General features: G+C 54.4%; 5 protein-coding genes across 5 annotated transcripts; 3 read left to right on the plus strand and 2 right to left on the minus strand.

The window, feature by feature from the left end:
* Positions 1-1,997: 1,997 nt before the first annotated feature.
* Positions 1,998-7,332, plus strand: ACRALDRAFT_1007244 (uncharacterized protein; the record flags this gene model as incomplete). Its single annotated transcript, XM_071014706.1, has 2 exons — positions 1,998-5,582; positions 5,653-7,332. Coding segments are annotated over 2 exons (5,265 nt in total), but the record flags the coding sequence as incomplete, so codon positions are not given.
* Positions 7,333-8,405: 1,073 nt separating this feature from the next.
* ACRALDRAFT_1040292 (uncharacterized protein) lies at positions 8,406-10,618 on the minus strand. Its single transcript, XM_071015175.1, has 4 exons — positions 10,038-10,618; positions 9,464-9,919; positions 9,074-9,388; positions 8,406-8,969 (listed from the first exon to the last, which is right to left on the minus strand). Exons 1-4 carry the CDS (start codon positions 10,344-10,346, stop codon positions 8,907-8,909), a joined length of 1,143 nt encoding a protein of 380 aa, XP_070877255.1. The 5' UTR covers positions 10,347-10,618; the 3' UTR covers positions 8,406-8,906.
* Positions 10,619-12,047: 1,429 nt separating this feature from the next.
* On the minus strand, positions 12,048-13,743 carry ACRALDRAFT_2046738 (uncharacterized protein; the record flags this gene model as incomplete). The annotated part of the gene is made up of 12 exons (XM_071021523.1): positions 12,048-12,119; positions 12,169-12,181; positions 12,289-12,530; positions 12,580-12,629; positions 12,667-12,708; positions 12,738-12,833; positions 12,866-12,913; positions 12,938-13,271; positions 13,307-13,396; positions 13,479-13,559; positions 13,598-13,649; positions 13,706-13,743. 12 exons carry the CDS (start codon positions 13,741-13,743, stop codon positions 12,048-12,050), a joined length of 1,158 nt encoding a protein of 385 aa, XP_070877256.1.
* A 249-nt stretch (positions 13,744-13,992) lies between these two features.
* Positions 13,993-14,821, plus strand: ACRALDRAFT_2097912 (uncharacterized protein; the record flags this gene model as incomplete). Its single annotated transcript, XM_071022857.1, has 2 exons — positions 13,993-14,316; positions 14,405-14,821. The coding sequence occupies 2 exons, from the start codon at positions 13,993-13,995 to the stop codon at positions 14,819-14,821; spliced, it is 741 nt and encodes a 246-aa protein (XP_070877257.1).
* A 1,849-nt stretch (positions 14,822-16,670) lies between these two features.
* On the plus strand, positions 16,671-16,901 carry ACRALDRAFT_2100232 (uncharacterized protein; the record flags this gene model as incomplete). Its single annotated transcript, XM_071023003.1, has 2 exons — positions 16,671-16,779; positions 16,852-16,901. Coding segments are annotated over 2 exons (159 nt in total), but the record flags the coding sequence as incomplete, so codon positions are not given.
* Between the last annotated feature and the right edge of the window lie 1,195 nt (positions 16,902-18,096).

Genomic DNA, 18,096 nt, shown 5'->3' on the forward strand with positions numbered 1-18,096 from the left:
TGAAAAAGATATAGTGGCGATGGTGATGGTGTAACGGCTTATATTGCCTATAATTCTTCTGTATGTACACACTGTCGATATTATGTTGATAGCGCACACTCATGGCGAATCTGAGAGTTTTTCGAGGAGCTTGGGCCAAGGGTAGAGGGTTGATCGACCCGAAGTGTGTGATTATCTCGGCGAAGCGCCGAGGCCATTTCTTTTAGGTCAAAGCGTCGGGCAATCACCTGCGTTGCCTAGGTGAATTATGTGATGGTGATGTGACAGACGGGACAGGATCAACGAAAGAGCGAAGGAAAAGCAATTGGAAAAAGGCAGTGCCTCTTGACACGTCCACCTTTGGAAGACGTGGAGATCCCCACGGAGAAGAGAAAACCGACGAATAGAATGTATGGAGTACTTCATATTTACCTAAGAGGTGGATATACATACAGCTCTGAGTTGCAGAAGGAGCGATGGAAAAGTGAGACGGTGAAGAAAACGGAAAGAGCAACTGGCAAGGACACGCGGTACGTACTGTCCACATGTGGGAGACAACTGGACTGGGAAGAGCTGTTGGGCAGGCAGAGCTCCTTGGTCCTTGGCAGGTGGCAGGTAGGTAATAGAACCCCCCATCGCCCCTGACCTTTTTGCTCTGGAGACCGCGGATTGGCTGCCAGTGGGGGGTAGGAGCGGGCCGCAACGCCAACTCATCAACTCTGAGCCCCCCATTTCCCCCGTTTTGACCCCCCTCTTCTCTCCCAACTCCATCATCGCCCAGGACGACCACGATTTCGACGGCAGCGAAAACAAAGAGGAGCTTCACCTTTTCGCTCTCATCTCGACCTGTGTATCTCTATCAGTATTTCTCGTACTCAACACGGATCCCATTCGTGATGTCGTCTTGAAGTTTGGCTCGTGGATGGTTTCCTTCTCGTCCATCCGGGGTTCGTCTGTTTGCTGCCGCGCCTCACCGTTGCCGTTGTGGTTTTTCTCAGCCACCACCACTAGCCAACCTCCTCCATTCTGCTATTTTTCTCAGCCTATGGAAACCCGACATCCGGTCTCCCGTACGGACTTGCATGAATGATATATCAATCGACTTGCCACTCACAGCGCCGCATCAGCACTGAGAAAAAAGAAAAAAAGAAAGAAAGAGTCCATCCAACGTATCCTAATTATCGTTTTAATCTTCTTCCTTCCGCTGCTAGTCAATCGATAGTGGAAAGCCGAATCCCGGTTCTTCATTCAACCCCCCCTCTCAGACTGTCACCAAGCAACGGCCGACCAACCAGCCCACTAAAACCACCACGACCGCCCGCCCACTCCGGGAAGTCTGCGCTCGCCCCATTTATCACCACCCAACCTCCTAACAAACCATATTGGCCTTCCGTCAACGCTTCGGGACATAGGTTGAAGGTGGGATTTTGTTTGCGCCTTGCCTTTCTTCTTCCTCTATTTTCTTCCTTTTTTTGGAATCTCTTTTTATTTTGTGTCGCGCAATTCATTCAGCTGCATTGCACGAAGGAAAGCACCGTTATTCTTTTCTGTGCTTCTCTCGTATCACTTAGCCTCCTCGGCCTCGACCCGGAACCGACGAATCGTCAACCGTCGCTAGACACAACTCAATCCTTCGTTGCAGACCAACCGACGAACCGGCCTATGGTCGGCTCACCATCGCCTCCGTACTTCGTCACTCTGCCCAGCCCGCTACAACATCGACATCCACGCGCTACCTGAAGAGCGGTCTTTTTTTACTTCGCCTAGTCTGCTCCGGGGTCTCTCTAGATCTCCCCTTCTTCCCTCCCGGACATTTATACTCCGCAGATGGCTTGATATAGTCACCATTTTCAAAAAGTGCTCGTCAATACAGCCGTCTAGCCTTTCCCCTTTTCGCCTCAAATCGCCGAGAGGAGAAAGAAGGGCAAGGCAAGAAGCGACAGCGACGGTGTTCATTCTCGGTCGTCCTTTGGCTTCTGTCTGCGATTCGGAAATACAATCCGACCAAAGAGAACAAAATGGGAGTCGAGGCCAGAAAAGCACCGCCCCTTCCCGCCCCAACAGAGACCGACCCCCCCACCCCGACCGAGTTGACCAACGACGACGTCGCCCAACTTCCCGACGAGGAGTCGCATTATTCGCTTCCCGACGACGGCAGTCCCGTCACCATACGGACTCGTGGTCACCGCGCGAATCGCTCCCAAACTTCCCTCCTCATCGAGTACTTTGAGGGTGGGACATCGGCCACTTCGGGTGTCGAACGGAGGCCCAGCGTTCGTGTGCGCCTGACACCCGCCAAGAAACACAAGGACGACCATCACATCCAGATCACAGAGACCAAGGGCTCGCGGAAGACCTCCCTGACTCGTCGCATTCCCTTGTCCTCCATTGCCGCCACCCGCCTCGAACCCGAAGGTCCGGAATCAGGCGACGGCGAGAGCATGCGCTCCTATGCTTCTGCCACCGAAGAGTCCAACGTCTCGAGACATCCCATCGATATAGAAATCGATCGAGGCTCGCGACGACGTCGGCCAGCGAGCCCCCTGATTCCCGAACCAGAAGCCAAGCAGGCCATCTATCAGCCTCCCAACATGTCGGACATCTCCGCCATCTCCGCCATCCCAACAGACAGCTTCCTCGACGGCTCGGGGCCCACCAATTTTACTACGCGAGACGTCGAGTCCAAGAGGAATAAAAGTCCGTCGCGGGCGGGCCACTTCGCCGCCGGTGCGGCTGGTTCTGCTCTAGCCGATAAGATGAAGAACGCCAAGATCAGGAACGAGGGCAAGGAGCGAGTTGTCCTGCCCAAGTCGTCCGAGAGGTCCAGGGAAAAGGAACGGAAGCATCGTTCTAGCAAAAGCCGTGCGACTAGCCTAAGTGAGAGACCAACCGACGTCCCGCGGTCTCCCCGACGGAGGTCCAGCCGGAGCCACGCCGACACGGCCCTCTCGGCCACCGATTCCAGTCTTCTGTCGTCGAGCCTTTCCCCCAGCCACCGATCGGCCGACCAATATTCCATGCGTTCCGATGGCCACAGATCATCCATCAACAATCCGAAGCTCCTCGAAACTGTCGAGGATGCGATCCGGAGATTGATCCTGCCGGAGCTCAGCGCGTTAAAACGGGAACAAAGCAGGCGCGAAAGCCGCCGCGATTCCTTCACATCCACCGCCACCGGTACCTCGGTCTCCAGGGAGGACCTTACCGCCACGGACCGTCGCCGGTCTTCGGGCAGAGGAGATCGGGACAGCAGCCGCTATCGTGATCGGAGAGACAGGGAGGCGAGGCATGAGTATGCCGATAGCCAGTATGCGATCGATGCGGATTCCGTCGACGACCTGTCCGTCCATGAAGTCGCGGAAGACCATCACAGAGCGTCAGACAGCGCCACCAAGGCCGCGGCAGCCGGTGCCGCCGCCGCGGCTGTGTTGGACCCCATGTCACCCTCTCCAGACGACAGGAGGCAAAGGCGTCGGCGACGCGGCGATGCTTCGACCCGGAGCCGCAGTCTTGGACGCGATATGTACGCCGAAGAGTACGAGGAGGAAGATCTGCCCGCTCCACCGATGCCTCTGATGAGCGAAATCAACCCATCCGAACTCACTCGTACATCAATCCTATCGGCCGAGTCGGATCGCCCCCATTCTGCCATGGACGAGAGGACAACCCCGCCGATTAAGGAGGTGTCTCGGGGCATTATGGATGCCGCCTCTGACCCCGCTTCCTCCGCTCCTGACCCCATCTCGCTGCAGCAGACTCTGGGAACGAAGCACGCCAATGTTTCCCACGGCGACTTGCGCGAACTGCCGCAGAAACGCACCGGCGAATATGAGGACGGAAGACTGCAGAACCCGCACGACGACGACTATGACGACGACGGGTACGACACCAGCGACCGTGGTTTTGGCGCTGACCCGGGAGACTATGACCACGATGCGGGTTTTGCCGCCGACTACTACAACACCCAACATGTCCCACCGCCTTTGAACTACGTCCCGTACCACCCTGATCAGCGTGGCCTCAGCCCCATCTACAGTGTCTCAGGGTACACCGAGGGCGGCAGCGAGGCCGCTGGGCAGCGCGACTCGAGGACCACAAACGACAGCGCATCCCCTGATAAGTCACCCCAACCCGGTGCCTTGCATTCCCCCAGCTCGGCCCCCAGCAACGTGGTTGGCGCGGATTTCGACGACAGGTCTCTTGACGACCATAGCATACACAGCCCTGGCCAAGATCACGGAAGGAATGCCCAGTATGCGGATGATGGGCAGCCGGGATCGGGTCAGCCGGTCCGCGGCCTCGGTGCCAGCGCCAAGTACGTGGACGTCCCAATGGGCATCGAATCGAACGTTGCATCCCTTGTGGATGGGTCCATGTTGGAGCAGTCCGTTCTCACCGGTGGCGGCTCTGGATTATCCGGCACTGACTACGGCAATCGCGACTCGACCTTGTCGTATAACCGCGACTCCAATTTATCTTACGACGACGACTACCCCGTACCACGCGGCCTGAGTCCCGGCAAGAAGTCCGCAAGGAGTCAACGGGATTATCTCGAAGAACGCGACGGCGTCGAGACGCCCTCGTCCAGCCACCGCAATCAATCTCGCGAGTTTGCGGGAGAATACCATCTCGACGAGTATGGGCGCAAAGTGGCCCCCCTCACGACATACCATAACTCACCGTCCACCTCGCGCCACTCCCCCACAGAGTCGGAGAAGGCCATTGCTCTCGGGGCCGTGGGTGCTGCTGCTGCTGCCTTGAAAGCCGCCAAAGGGGGCGGCTCGCAGCAGCCGACCGTCGAGGAAGTCAACGACGAGTTCGTCCCGGAAGGCGTGTCGAGAAACAAATCGTTCAAGCAGCGGACCTTGGAAGGTCACGAACCGGCCAACACGCCAGCACACAGTGTCGACCGCCTGGACTATGAAGACCAACCCAAGATGGGCGCGAGTGCGATGCCGGCATGGGACGATCCCATGCCGGAGATCGGTTACGTCGACGATGCGCTGTCGACGAATGCCTCCGTGCAGCGGGAGGACATGAACCCTACCCCCACTCCACGTGGCGATGACAACTGGGGTACCGAGACGACTCCTCGACAGGACGAGCAGAGCAGAGGCGGCCTCGGTTTGGCCGGAGCGACTGGGGCGGCAGCAACGGCGGCGGCAGCCCACAGTCGTCAACCCAGCCAGGAACCAGATGACGAATGGCAACGGACATCGACCGACCGAAAGCGAGATACCCTCGTAACCAACCCCTATGATGGCGCCAGCCCCTTGGCGAATCCCGACCTACTCGCCGGGCGAGGTCTCGATCCGGACGGGTTCGGTGCTGCGTACCATGTGGCCAGCCCAACGGGCCAGAAGAACTTTGATGAGGGATACATCTCCCAGGGTCCTGTGCAGTCCCCAAGCATACAACCCGACGGCAAGGCCATGATGGCCCTCGCAGACGTTGGCGCCGAAGACCCCTTTTACGGACCCAAGGGCCACACGCGACACCTCAGCGGCATGTCACAGGGGATGGTCTCCCCGATTTACGATGCGGCCACCGGCGCGGGCATTGAGCGCATCGAGTCGAAGGACATTATTGCCTTGATGCAACATGTAAGTTACCGGAACGAACTGAGACGAAGTGACTTGCGGTTGACGTACTGACACCATTTTTCTTTTCCAGCTGATGGTTCGTGATGCTCAACGCACTGCGCGAGATACGGAGATTCTGGTCACGCTCGTACGCTCCGCAGCCGAAATGCGAAACTCGTTTGAGGGTATGAAGAAGCTCCTGGCCGAGACCGAGGATACCATTATCAACGAGGTCAAGGACAACACGGAGGAGACGGTGAAGAATGTCATTGGTGGGCCGCGCCCTTATCCTGGCAGCCTACCTCGGTCAGTGAAGGGAATGAGCGGCACGTCCCAGTCACACGACGGATCAACGTCGGAGGACAATCCCAAGAAGAGCTTGTTCCGCAGAGCTCTCTTCCGAAGCTTCGGAGCCAAAGACACGAACGACCTGAGCCGCATCGAAGACATGCTGAACCAGCTCCTGGCTGAAGTGGATACGCTGAAGGCGCAAACCGCAAGGCCTTCCGCGTCCAGCGGTCAAGGACAGTCGTTTGAGAACCTGCCACCCGAGGTACGGTACGAACAGGACCGCGGTTATGAGCCGGAAGGCCATGCTGGAACGTCGACGGCCAGCCACGCCAGTCAATCCGGTCACCTCTCGATTCCGATGTCGCACTCCAGCAGGCTGCCGTCCACGTACGAGCGCAAGGTGTCGGACCACCGCATAAGCACGGTTCTCGAAGATAACGAAGAGGACTACGCTGCCGAAGGGACTTATTCCCAGGCGCGTCAAGATACACTGAGCCCGGGAGGACGTCAAGAAGACATTCAGCGTGGGAGCTCGGTGCCTCTGGGCACGCCTCCACGGCCCAGCACATCGTACAACGCGTCGCTCAGCAACGAAAACACGCCCAAGACGGACAAGAGCAAGAAACACAAGTCCAAGGGCTCCTCGAGCTGGCTGCCCAAGATTTCCCGCTGGTCGGAATCCACCGCAACGAGCGTGGGCAGGGCATTCCGGAGCAGCGGCATGTCCAGCAAGCGGGGAAACGACGACGAGTATGGCGACCGGCCGTCTCGGTCCGGGTCAGACCTTGCCCAGTACGACGATCGCCAGTACCATAGCGACCCGTACGGCGATGACCGCCTACACAGCGGCTTCTCCCAGACCAACCTACCGGGCACGAACGCGGACGAGGGGTTGGAGGAGTTGCTGCCTCCGCCGCCGGCCACTTACATGACGCCAGAGGACCCTAAATACAAGGCGCACCGCAACTCGCTCAACCTGCAGCACCCCCAACCGCGGCAAGGGCAAACGGAACGGTTCAAGGCGGCGCTCGAGTCGCAGGCACACGAGTACGATTCGCCGCTGTCGCCCAGATCAGCCGACTGGGCGGGATCGGCCACCAGCTTGAACCGGTTCCCCGCTCAGACGAGCAACCGCTACAGTGGCGGGTCGGCGGGCGGGGCCACGGGCGGTGGGGAATATTGGAACTCGCCGCCCGCCACCACCAGCGGACCGCCCCGGCCGCCCAAGGAGCCTCTCGACAACGGCAGGGCGCAAACGCCGGGCAGGTCCAGCAGGGTCTCGAGGTTGCAAAAGGGCAGCCCGCTGGCGTACCAGAGCATGGAGCCTGATTACGATGCGGAAAGCAACAATTACACGGGGAGCCCCAAGCTGGAGAACCGCAACCTCAGCGGGGCGCTGCAGATGCCGACTCGCCGACCCAGCGGGCCACGAGCCATGACCCCCAAGAGTCCCGAAGAGGAGGCTGCTCGGGAGGAGCGCCGGCGGAAGCGAGGTGAGTAGAGCTAAGTGAGATGAGATACATGATCTATCGAACAGGAGACTGACGAGCAGCTGCAGATACCTTTGGAACAGTTGCGAGCAACGAGACGGATACCTTCTGAAGAGGGGACGAACCTGTTCGCCGCCCGGTTTTCTCCAGACGCTGTGAAGGAAGATGGCTTATCCTGACATGATCATGATAGTTGTCCCAGTTGGCCAGCGTCATGGAACAGCTCCAGAAGAGCCTGGCTTGTAGGTCCTGAATGTCGATGGGGTCGTTTTCTTCTGAGACTTTCCGGCAGCCAACAAAAAACGAAAAGAAAAAGAAAAACAATGACAAAAAAAGAAGAAAGAGTGAAGGAAAGTGAAGAAAGGGAGAGAGGGCGGGAGCCATGATCAAGTCAGTTGAGCGAAGTGAAGAGCAAAGGAATGTTGGAAAATTGAGGAAGTGGATACGACATTCATCTTATGACGGCATGACCCAGCAGCTTTTACGACTCGGTGCTTGCTTTCAGCGACCTTCGTTTTCTTCCATTACATTAGAGGGTTGCTTTACATTCTTTTTATGCGGAGGGGAGGGAGAGGCCGGATTTGTTTTAGCTTTACCCAGCTCGGGGAGGGAGTGTTCTCGGTGCAAGGCGGTGGTATATGAGGACACGCAGGGGGCTGGGACAGCGATGGGAACCAAGGGCGAGGGAGGACGAAGGAAGGGGGGCGAATATTTGGTGGCATCAGCATTTTGGTTGTTCCATGGAAGGGGGATGATGAGATGGGAGGGAGACGATCTCCTGTCCCTCGTCTCTTGTCAGTAGCAACAACATTTATAGTAGTATAAGATTGTAATAGTAGGGGATGGCCTGGAAAATAAAGAAGACGAGGTGGACTCGGCTATGTTTGTCCATATTTGTGTGAATTTGCGTTGTCTTGATTATTTTTCTGCTCCGTAACGCCAGGGAGAACAAGCAGCGACGATATATTATGGGATTTTGTCGAAGTGATGGCGGAAATCGCTATTCGAATACACACAGCTGGCAATATACCCTTCTTGGCTGTCCTTGAAGGTGACTTGGCCATCTGTTTTCTGTCCTGGGTTCAAGGGACATCGCATTCTGGTTGGCTATCATACAGCACATCTCGAGATATAACGTGGCACGACGACAAGGGGACAGCAGATGGGGGTATCATTTTCAACTTTGTAGAGCTGACATTACCTCACATGCCGCCTCGCCTAAAGCGTAATCATTCGTCTGGAAACCTGGTCCAGGTCTTTGGCCACGTCCTCATCCCAGCCGCCGACACATCGTCCCTTCATCTCCTCTGGATGTCGTCCTCGAAAAGAGAAAAAAGAAGCGGCCGATTCCTCCTCTATCGTCGTGACACATCACTGTCAAGAATGGTGACAGAACGAACAGTATACTCCGGGCCTCAAGCCAAAGTATGTCCAGCATGTAAATGCCGGCTTTTGTATACGCTTTCCATGAGTGTCACGACCACCCCCCATATTATCGTTACGCATACGCATGCTCGCCGGACTCGCTCGCGAATCGCTGTTATATTCCAAAAATTCATGAGGTCTACGTGAATTTGGTGTGGATGATGTCCGGGTTTTCGTGCCAGTCGTCGATGCTCACCCACATCTAAAGTATGAAGCGGTCAGTAAGCTTGTTTCATTGGAAAGAAAAGAAATAAAGAGGGAAGAGATCAAACGCCGACGATGCTGGCAAACGCCCGACCGACTTGCCTTTCGGAATGTGCTGAGACCAGCCAGAATGCTGCCGCCGATCCAGGTCGAATACTTGCGCTCTGGCGGCGCAAAGATCTTTATCCTCATGTCCTTGACCGCCAGCCGCTGAAGCTCCGTCAGGAGACGGTCGCCGAACCCCTTGGTCAGCGTGCTCCCGCCCGACAGCACAATGTTGCTGTACAGCGACTTGCGGAGGTCGAGGTCGGTGCGACTGATGGCGTCTACTACGATCTGATGTACGCCGGGATACTCGAGGCCGATGATTTCAGGGTCAAAGAGGATTTCTGGTGCGCGGAACCGCTCGGCGCCAATCTAATCCACTGTAAGCCTCAAGTTCTTTTTTTTTGTTTCATAGGCAGGGAGAGGGACAAGTAGGCTCAGCCTCACCTTCATTTTGTGCCCGTCAGGTAGTACGTATTCGACCGTCTTCCCCTGGTCGCCCGACCGCTGCATCCATTCCTTTTCCTCGCGGCGCGGGTCTTGCGCCACGTAGCTGACCGACTCCTTGATCAGCCGGACGACTTCCTTCTCCGCGCTGGTGTGGAATACGTAGCCGCTCTTGCGCAGCAGGGTCTGCAGGTATTCCGTGACGTCGCGGCCGGCCACGTCGATGCGGCGGATGCTGCTGGGCATGGCAAAGCCTTCGTACACGGGCACGGCGTGGGAGACGCCGTCGCCCGAGTCGAGGACGATGCCGGTGGTTCGGCCGGACGCGTAGAGGGAGAGGACGGCTTGGATCGAAGTGTGGAGGGCGGGGACGTTGAAGGTCTCGAAGAGAATCTGGGCGGCAATGTCACGGTTGCTCCGAGGATTCAGAGGAGGTTCGGTGAGCAAGACGGGATGCTAAAATTCCCAAGACAGACAGCGTCTTTTGTTAGCAAAAAAGACATTTGTCTTGTGTGTGCAGGACAGGGAAGAGAGGCGACCGAAGGAATATGCGTCGGGGAAAGATGATGCGCACCTCTTCACTGAGCGTCTTGAGTCCCTCGCCATATACGTATTCCCAAATCTTCTCCATGTCGTCCCAGTCCGTAACGATGCCGTGTTCCAAGGGATACCGGATCTTTAGCAGGCCGCGTAGCTCCGTCGCCGCCTTTTGCCCGATGAAGACTTCCCCTTCCAGCGCACCGGCGAGTACCCTGAGGTGTTTGGGTCTTCCTACGAAAGAAGGAAAGTAGCATTTTGGTAGGTCATCGCCGGCGAAGCCTGCTCGAATCGTGCCTGAACCATTGTCCAGGACAATGGGGGCGTTATGAAGAGAGTCCGCCATGGTGCACGAGGCATGCGAGATGCCCGACTCCTTGGCCCGTTTTCACAAGGGTCCTGTTCTCCCGCGATCTACTTTTGTGGCCGTGTCCTTTTCAGGGTCTCCCACTCGAGAGGCTTGGGGGGTGTTGATGTTGGGTATGACAGATTCGGCTATCGACGCAAAGCTATTGTTTGGTGTGGTTATTCGAGATGTCGGAGCTGGCAACGATTTCGGAGGTTTTCGTCTAGAAAGGTTGAATCGACAAGGGGAACGGGATCTTCATTTTCCAGGAGAGCTTCTCAAGAACAGCAGGAACCTCGAGACGCGGTCAGGGACCGTCTTGGGCCTCAGGAGCTTACAGGGGCGCGAGACGCTAAACTAAACTGGGAATGTACCACTCGGGCTACTGAAACGGATTCAGGCACATATACGGTGTACAGTGAGTAAGCAAAAGTAGCGATTAGGCGACCCACATCCAAATATCATCACAAGAACCTCATTTTAACCCTTCGAATATAAATACAAATAACTTTACGAATACTACTTCTAAAATTTCGGAAAAATCAGATTTATAGAGGGGAGTGACCGTATAAAAGGAATATCTAGTTATATCTTTTTAATACTTTATATACCACCCCCTAGCCGCGATATAAGCCTTAACCCTTCGCGGCATCGACTTAATTAGAGCCTGTAAAAGCTCCTCTTTAAAATCGTCCTATACTTCCACCGCGGCCCGGCAGAGTAATTCGTACGACGTTATCGTAGAGCCTATCCGTGCTAGACTAGGATTCCGTAAATGGATCCTCTCTTTTAGTGTTTTCTATAGGTTTTTGATAGGATTAAGATTAGGCGAATACGGCGGCTAATCCAGGATAGTAACCTTATTCTCTAGACCCTATAGCAGTAACTAATTTTGAACGAGGCGCGCCTTGTGTACGGCAGCGTTATCTTGAACGAATACACTACCCGGTTCGTATATTATAGGAAGCGCTTCTTTAAGCGTGCGCTTAATAACGGCTGCCGTAACGCCTCTGCGCGGTGTATTAGGGTCCCCGTGAAGGGCGATTAATTCGGTGCGTTTATTGTATAAAAAGCCGGCCTAGAATATCTATAAATAGCGCGTAGGCTTATCACGAGGCTAGATAATATTATATTAAAGTCGCTTTCCCTATAAATTTGTTAGTAAAGGTATAACATATCGATGAAGTTAACGTATAGGACGGCAGAAAACCTATTTCTGCCTCTGCCCTTCTCCGCGCGCGACTATGGTTTTATCCGAAAAAATAACCCGTTTCCACTAGTCTAGGGGTTTAGAGGCGTGGCGTAGGCACTACTCTAAACGTATTTACGCGTGCCTTAGGGTTAGGGTCGGCCGGCGTAGCGCGCGGGAGTGCTAGAAGCCCTATAAATAAAGGTATCGTATAATAGTGTATTTTAAGTAAGTAAGGCCTAGCTTAATCTTTAATTTAGTAGGTAATATAAAAGGGTTAAGGCCGATAGTACGTAGGATACGTCTTTTTTTATACGTATTAAGGGCCTGGGGGCGGCTAGACCGTGGTTTTAATCGGGCTGATATTTATGATTCGTAGCGGCGCGCGATACCAGATACCGACACTGGAGATATATTGAATTTGATCCCTACCTCCCTTTGACTGAGTCCACTAAAATAGGCGTGCGCAATCAGGGTCCGTTTATAAGGCGAATGCTTAACGCGCGGCGTAATTAGGGGCATTTTCTGATTTTTGACGATTTTTTGAAGTTGAAGGGTTGATAGTGTTGAAGGAGGAAAACGCGCTGTAACGCGTTGGTGGGGTATTTCTAATCGCCACTTTTGCTTACCCACTGTACCTGGAAGACTCTGCATGCAGTAACAGTGGATATTACGGTAGAAGGTGTAGACCCAGATGACTCAGCTCCTCAGCTGCTGTGACTCTCTACCTACGGTACGGGGAGAACTGCTCACCATTGACGATTAACTTGCGAGATGTTATAAATTAAGCAGCATCGAGGGCATCGACTTGGCTCAACCCGCCGCCCACATTCCGAGTCGATGATATCGTAAAGTAGCGACAAATTGTAAGGTGAGACAACACGAGGTGAATTTAACCAGCACACTAGCTCGACTAGCAACGCAGATCGTTCAGGAGTATCCATGGGTCCCAATAAACAACGACAGATGGCCATCAAGTGTATATGTTTAGATTCCTTTATGAAATGTACCTTGGGTTATATTAAACTATGTTTGTAAATTCACTGCGCTGTAGAAAAAGAAATCGCAGCGGAAATTTCCCTCAACGCCGTCCCCTAATGCGACATGATGTGTATAGCCAGAAAGGTCTACCTAAATCATCAATGCCCAAGGTGTCTGCCGCTGCCCCCATAACTCCCGAATTGTGACATGCAGATGGTCACTATCAAATAGACAGAAATATTGTTCAAACGTGGTTGCCGACGAGCTTATTGGCGGCCATAGGCCAGCCAAAAAGAACTGATGCAAGCGGGAAAAACCTATATATCAACACCAGTTAGTTCAGGTTCACAGCACACGGCCAAGGGCCACGAGATACTGGCATCTTGGGGGAAAGGGGCTTACATTATCGCCGTGGTGAAACGGTCCTTGACCATCTTGCCATAGTTGGGCGAAGCTGTCTCGGAGACGGTCATCCTCTGGTAGGGATGCGGCTCAAACGTGCGGGCCGTCTTCCGCATGACGTTGAGGATGGAGAATTGCCTGCGCTGAGCAGCGCGGACGGCAGTGCGAGCAATGAAGCCAGCCATTTTTGTTGGTAGTGGAAACGTTTCTCGGTTGAGAAGAAGGATGTGTGTGTGGCGTTTCAGGGACAGCGATTTGAAGAAGAGACCTCGGATTTGGCGGGTGAGGCACTCAAAAGTAGGTATCTCGAGAGACAGGGCTTGCAGGTTGAGTATGAAGACGTCTTGATGCGCCTAAAGTAAGCTGATGCGGTAGTTGGATGGTTGACGTGGTTGACGTGGTAGTTAGATGCTGATATCGTGTGGTGATGATGATCCAAATGAGTTACACTGGACTGGGCTTTACCGCAGCTCTTATACTAAAGAAATGTGAAGCCCATTCTACTGTCCCTACGGCGAGAAATGGAAAAGTCCATCGTGGTACGGCCGAACTGGCTTCACAGCATACGGTATGGGCAGACGATGGGCGACTTTGCCCGGGAAATTGTCGCGCTTTACCTGGAAACGACCTATATTGAGGCTCTGCCCGTCACACGACCGCCTCGGAAGGCATAACATACGGCGGAATCATTCGAAACGAGGATATGAGTCCTCTTCTTCCCATGAATAGAACTGTCTGGATGGAAGCATCTGACGATGACCCCCCGTCTACCATCTTAGGGTGGCACGATGTGGTGCCATCGGAGGCATCCGACCTGCTTCCCATTGGCTGGCTACCTTATCAATATCCAAGCTGATGCAGGCAGCCAATGGCACGACTCCTACTCAGTACCGTGTTTGGATCAAGAGTCCGACAATGCACATGCCGCTATCGCTATCACCACGTGACCCGAAATGGAGCTTGATGCCATCTCGCAGCAATCGTCCCGAGGAAGCTCACCGTGTTGACCAGCCAATTGATCCAACGACTACCATGTCATTCAACAACACCGGGACCATGACTGTCCCGCCGTCGATGCCGAGCTCAGCACAGCCGACCAAGGGGAAGGATGCGCCCGTGTTGCCGCAGCCCGTCCTCCTCCATTCAACACCAGCCGCACAAGCCGGACGATACCTGCATCTGGTCGTGCTCCTGGGCGTATTCGGCAGCCAGTTCAATTCCCTGGTCGAGGATCCCGTCCGCACCCTCCAAAACACCCTACCGCTGGTCGCCGTCATCCAGGTCGCCTACGTCTTGGTCTGCCTCCCCGTGGCTGGTTCCCAGGCCATCAAAGCCGCAAGGAAACCGAGGCCGGGCGAGAAGCGGAAACAGGAGCACACGGGGCCGAACCCATATGTTGTGAGTGCGCGGCTAGGCCAATTGCGTCATCTGTACCAAATGTCGAGACACGGTTTTCTAATTCTCTTTTGAACAACTCTCCGTCCAGGCCCTCTTCCTCTCTCTCGTCCTGACCGCGCTCGTGACGCCCGCTACCCACCTGGCGTTTGTCCTGTTCGGCGCGCCGTTTCTCACCCACATCCCGCAGACCCTCCTCCTCTCCTCTCATCTGGCTCTGCTCGCGCTCTTCCCGCTCTTCTACGCCCACGGCGTCGACTCGGGAGCATGGCGCGCCATCGGCGGCGCGATGGCCCCCTTCGACGAGACCTTCGGCGGATGCGCTGGTGCCGTTTTCGGCGCCTGGCTCGGAGCTATACCAATACCCCTGGACTGGGATCGCGAGTGGCAGAAGTGGCCTGTCACGATTCTATGCGGTCTGTACGCCGGCTACGCTGTCGGTAAGATTCTGGGAGGCTCGGTTCTCTTGGGCAGGAGGATGGTCAGCAACACGGTTAAGGAAGATTAGATAGCCACCCCAAGCGTATAGAGGGGTCGTTCGAATTGAATGCGACAAGATTACGATACGATACGCCTTTGGTGCTGTTCCGCACTCCGCCCTCGATCAAGATATCAATGTGACTACCGCCTTTGGACTCCTGAAGCTCACAGGCTTAAAAAGATGTCAATGCGACCAAAAGTCCGTACGAAGTACTGGATACACAATCTCGTCTACTAGTGGAGGGGGGTCTCGAATGTGATCATGCTACCCGTCCTGTGACGCCCGTCACGGGTGGCGTGTCTCCCATGTATGACATCAGGGCTTGAATCGATATGTCTGTCTCACAAGCGACTGCGACATGGTCGATATATACATAGGCCGGATATAATGTTAGCTCGCCATGCCTCATCCTCACCACGTTGGATCAACGTCGGGTCAATTTTATGCCATCATATCGTAGGCTTTTCAGGGACTGTCCATGAAATTCTCACCGAGCTGGCCGCGCCGGTATCTTTCGGGTCAGCCGGTACGGTGGGTACGTAGTTCGGCTCCGAAAGCAAGGTGAGGTGTGGCGCAGACTATACACCGCCTAAGCAATGCAGACTAAGCCACATCAGACGCAATAAGGGTGTCAGCGCTTGGCTTAGGCCCGCCTACTGCCGAACAGGGCTGGGCGGTGACGTCGGCAAATTGTGGCCTGCAGGTTTGGAGGGCTCGGAGACTGTGTGGCACCATGTCATTAGGTTCACGCAACGATGCACGCATATTGTTTGTGACGAAGAACACTGTTGGCGACGCGCAATGCGATTCCCGAAAACTTGTTTGGCGAAATATGATTGGATCAGCTTGATATTTAGAGTGGGGAGGCCAATGCAATAGTGACCTTTCTAATTTAATTTTCGCGGTCCGTCCTGGATACTTCGCAACTCCAAGCTCGATGCGGTTCAGAATGATTCCCTTGAGGGTTGGCAGACCGGGAAGCAGATCTATCCCCTGGAGTTCAATACAACGTACACTACCTACACGTACGAAGTACAGAGTGCGACATAGGTCCGTTGACTGTAGGTGGTTGATAGGAATGCAGGCTTTGGAAAAGTGAGAAACGTCTTCGTACAAGTACAATACCTATATCAGGGTTCTGTCCCGTACCTAGTACGGTCTGGTCCACAGAGTCGATGACGCACGCATTTGGTCAAAGCTACAGCGTCTGCGCACCGCAAGGTGCCCTCTTAGGGCATCAGGTGGCCAAGGCGCAAGATGCGTGCAGGGATGGTGAGTCTTGGGGCGGGTTGGAGTGCCGCGCTTACGAGTCCCCCAATCCTCCAAAATCGAGGGAAGCTGCCTCCCAAGTGCTCCATACTTCGTACTTCGTAATCAGTACAGTGACGAGACAAAACTGTCGAGCCAATGTACTTACAACACCACGTTATAGGTGTGCGTAGTTAGGTACATCGGCTCGACACTTATGTCGAGTTACTGTACGTTATACGTACATACAGCGTACCTTTTGCCCAGCGTACAAGCTTACTCACCATCCCCAAGGGTCACAGGCTTGGTATCTTGCCCAGGGTGCAGGCTCGGCCTTGTTATTTAAGTCAAACTCTCCCCGACATTTTCCTCCCACGCCTTGTTATACATCACAACTTTTCCCCATTCATTATCAACAGTTGATTACCTACCTGTTCAACTCCGAAATAACCCTACAGTAAAACAAAACGACACACATTCTTTCGTCGCACCAACAATCACAATGGCTTTCACCGCGAGGTAAGAAGAGACTCAATATGTGAAGGAAGCAGAAGCAAAAGCAATTCGCGAATTGTTTTCCAACGCCGTGGTGTCATCAGTGAGACTAACTTTGTCGCTTCTCCTGCACAGCGATATTTGCAAGATCATCCTTGCCATCATCCTCCCTCCTCTTGGTGTTCTCCTCGAGCGCGGCTGCGGTGCTGACTTGCTCATCAACATCCTCCTCACCATCCTCGGTAAGCTTCCCACACCTGGCCTGGCCCTTTGATTTACCTGTCACACAACAAAGCTGACCACTCCCAACTCAGGTTACATCCCTGGTATCATCCACGCCCTGTACATCATTCTGAAGTACTAAAGAGGGTGACTCGTCTCCATTTTGTCGTGGTTTGTGCTGCGGTCAACTGCGTCGGAAAGCCTCACCTTCAATTGCCGCACGTTCCGGTCGCCGCATCGATTTCGTAATCACCAATCCCACACAAGACAAACCGAAAGCGAAAGCAACGCCACCATGCCTTACGATGCCCCCCGTGACTTGGCCGGCCTTCGACGCAGCGCAAAGACGCGCACACCACTAGGAACCCACACCCCATCGAACCACCCAACCACATTCTCCCCGTCTTCCATCGCTAATATACCGGGGCTCCACTGCGTCTCTTGGCGGTCTTAGCACAATGCCGCGAACACCCCAGCCAAGGCATGCGTTTTCTCTACAAACATCATGGCGACGGCCTGTTTCTGTTTCTGTTTCTGTTGCCTCTTGTTGCATTAATTCGCAATTGCTTTACTACTGCGACGGACGTTCAGAGACCGGAGGGAAGGAATTGCGCCGGGTACCTCTTTCATCTAATCAATCGATACCCCTTTACTACTCCTACCGTTGCCGTCCACTGCGAGCGCATTTTCGATACGTGACCCTGTATTCTGTCTGGCTATTGTGGCTTACAACGTACTTATTAACCGGAACTCGTGTTTCCCAAAGTCTCGACCGGCCTGTTCACCAAACGAGTTCTATAAACTGTCGAATTGTTGACAGATGATGTCACTCCACGCGAACGAGGTCACGTCCCTAACCGCCGGACTTGCCGGGCAAACAAATTGAACGTTTCTAGCTCTTATTGCAATCAGTCACCCTTTGCCCTTCTCAAAATCCAGGATATATCGTTCCAATCCAACCTCGAATCTGCCACCCTCGTCTTATTCCATTCCAGGGAGGTAGGCCCTGGCGGGTAGTGCTGACACGTCTGCGACCCAGATGCTCAAGGAGGCTGGGACATGGCCGCGTTGAGTTTTCTGATTGGCCGAAGGAGTGCTGTACAACGGGCCTGTCCAAATCCCACCGAGAAATCATCTGCACAGGCGTCATCGCCAACTGACATTCGCAGACGTGACGAGCTTTGTTCGAGTTTTCAGGGTGTAATTGGACGAACTTGCGCATCGCCAACCCCAGCATCACCGACCCTTGTTGTCCCACCAATGTGATCAGACCGAAACCGCTACGTCGTAAGTAAACTCCTTATCATACCACTTCAGAGTGGCTGCTTATTATATGC

The sequence above is a fragment of the Sodiomyces alcalophilus genome, assembly GCF_042370955.1.
Source record: "Sodiomyces alcalophilus JCM 7366 unplaced genomic scaffold ACRALscaffold_2, whole genome shotgun sequence".
NCBI classification, from domain to species: Eukaryota; Fungi; Ascomycota; class Sordariomycetes; order Glomerellales; family Plectosphaerellaceae; genus Sodiomyces; species Sodiomyces alcalophilus.

What these genes read in the sequence shown, in the direction of transcription:
- ACRALDRAFT_1040292 (XM_071015175.1), bottom strand. Translation starts at nt 10,346, where the DNA reads ATGGCGGACTCTCTTCATAACGCCCCCATTGTCCTGGACAATGGTTCA. An exon ending in TCAAGACGCTCAGTGAAGAG is followed by an intron (nt 9,920 to 10,037) that starts GTGCGCATCATC and finishes TGGGAATTTTAG; the next exon opens with CATCCCGTCTTGCTCACCGA. An exon ending in GTCTCAGCACATTCCGAAAG is followed by an intron (nt 8,970 to 9,073) that starts GCAAGTCGGTCG and finishes TTCATACTTTAG; the next exon opens with ATGTGGGTGAGCATCGACGA.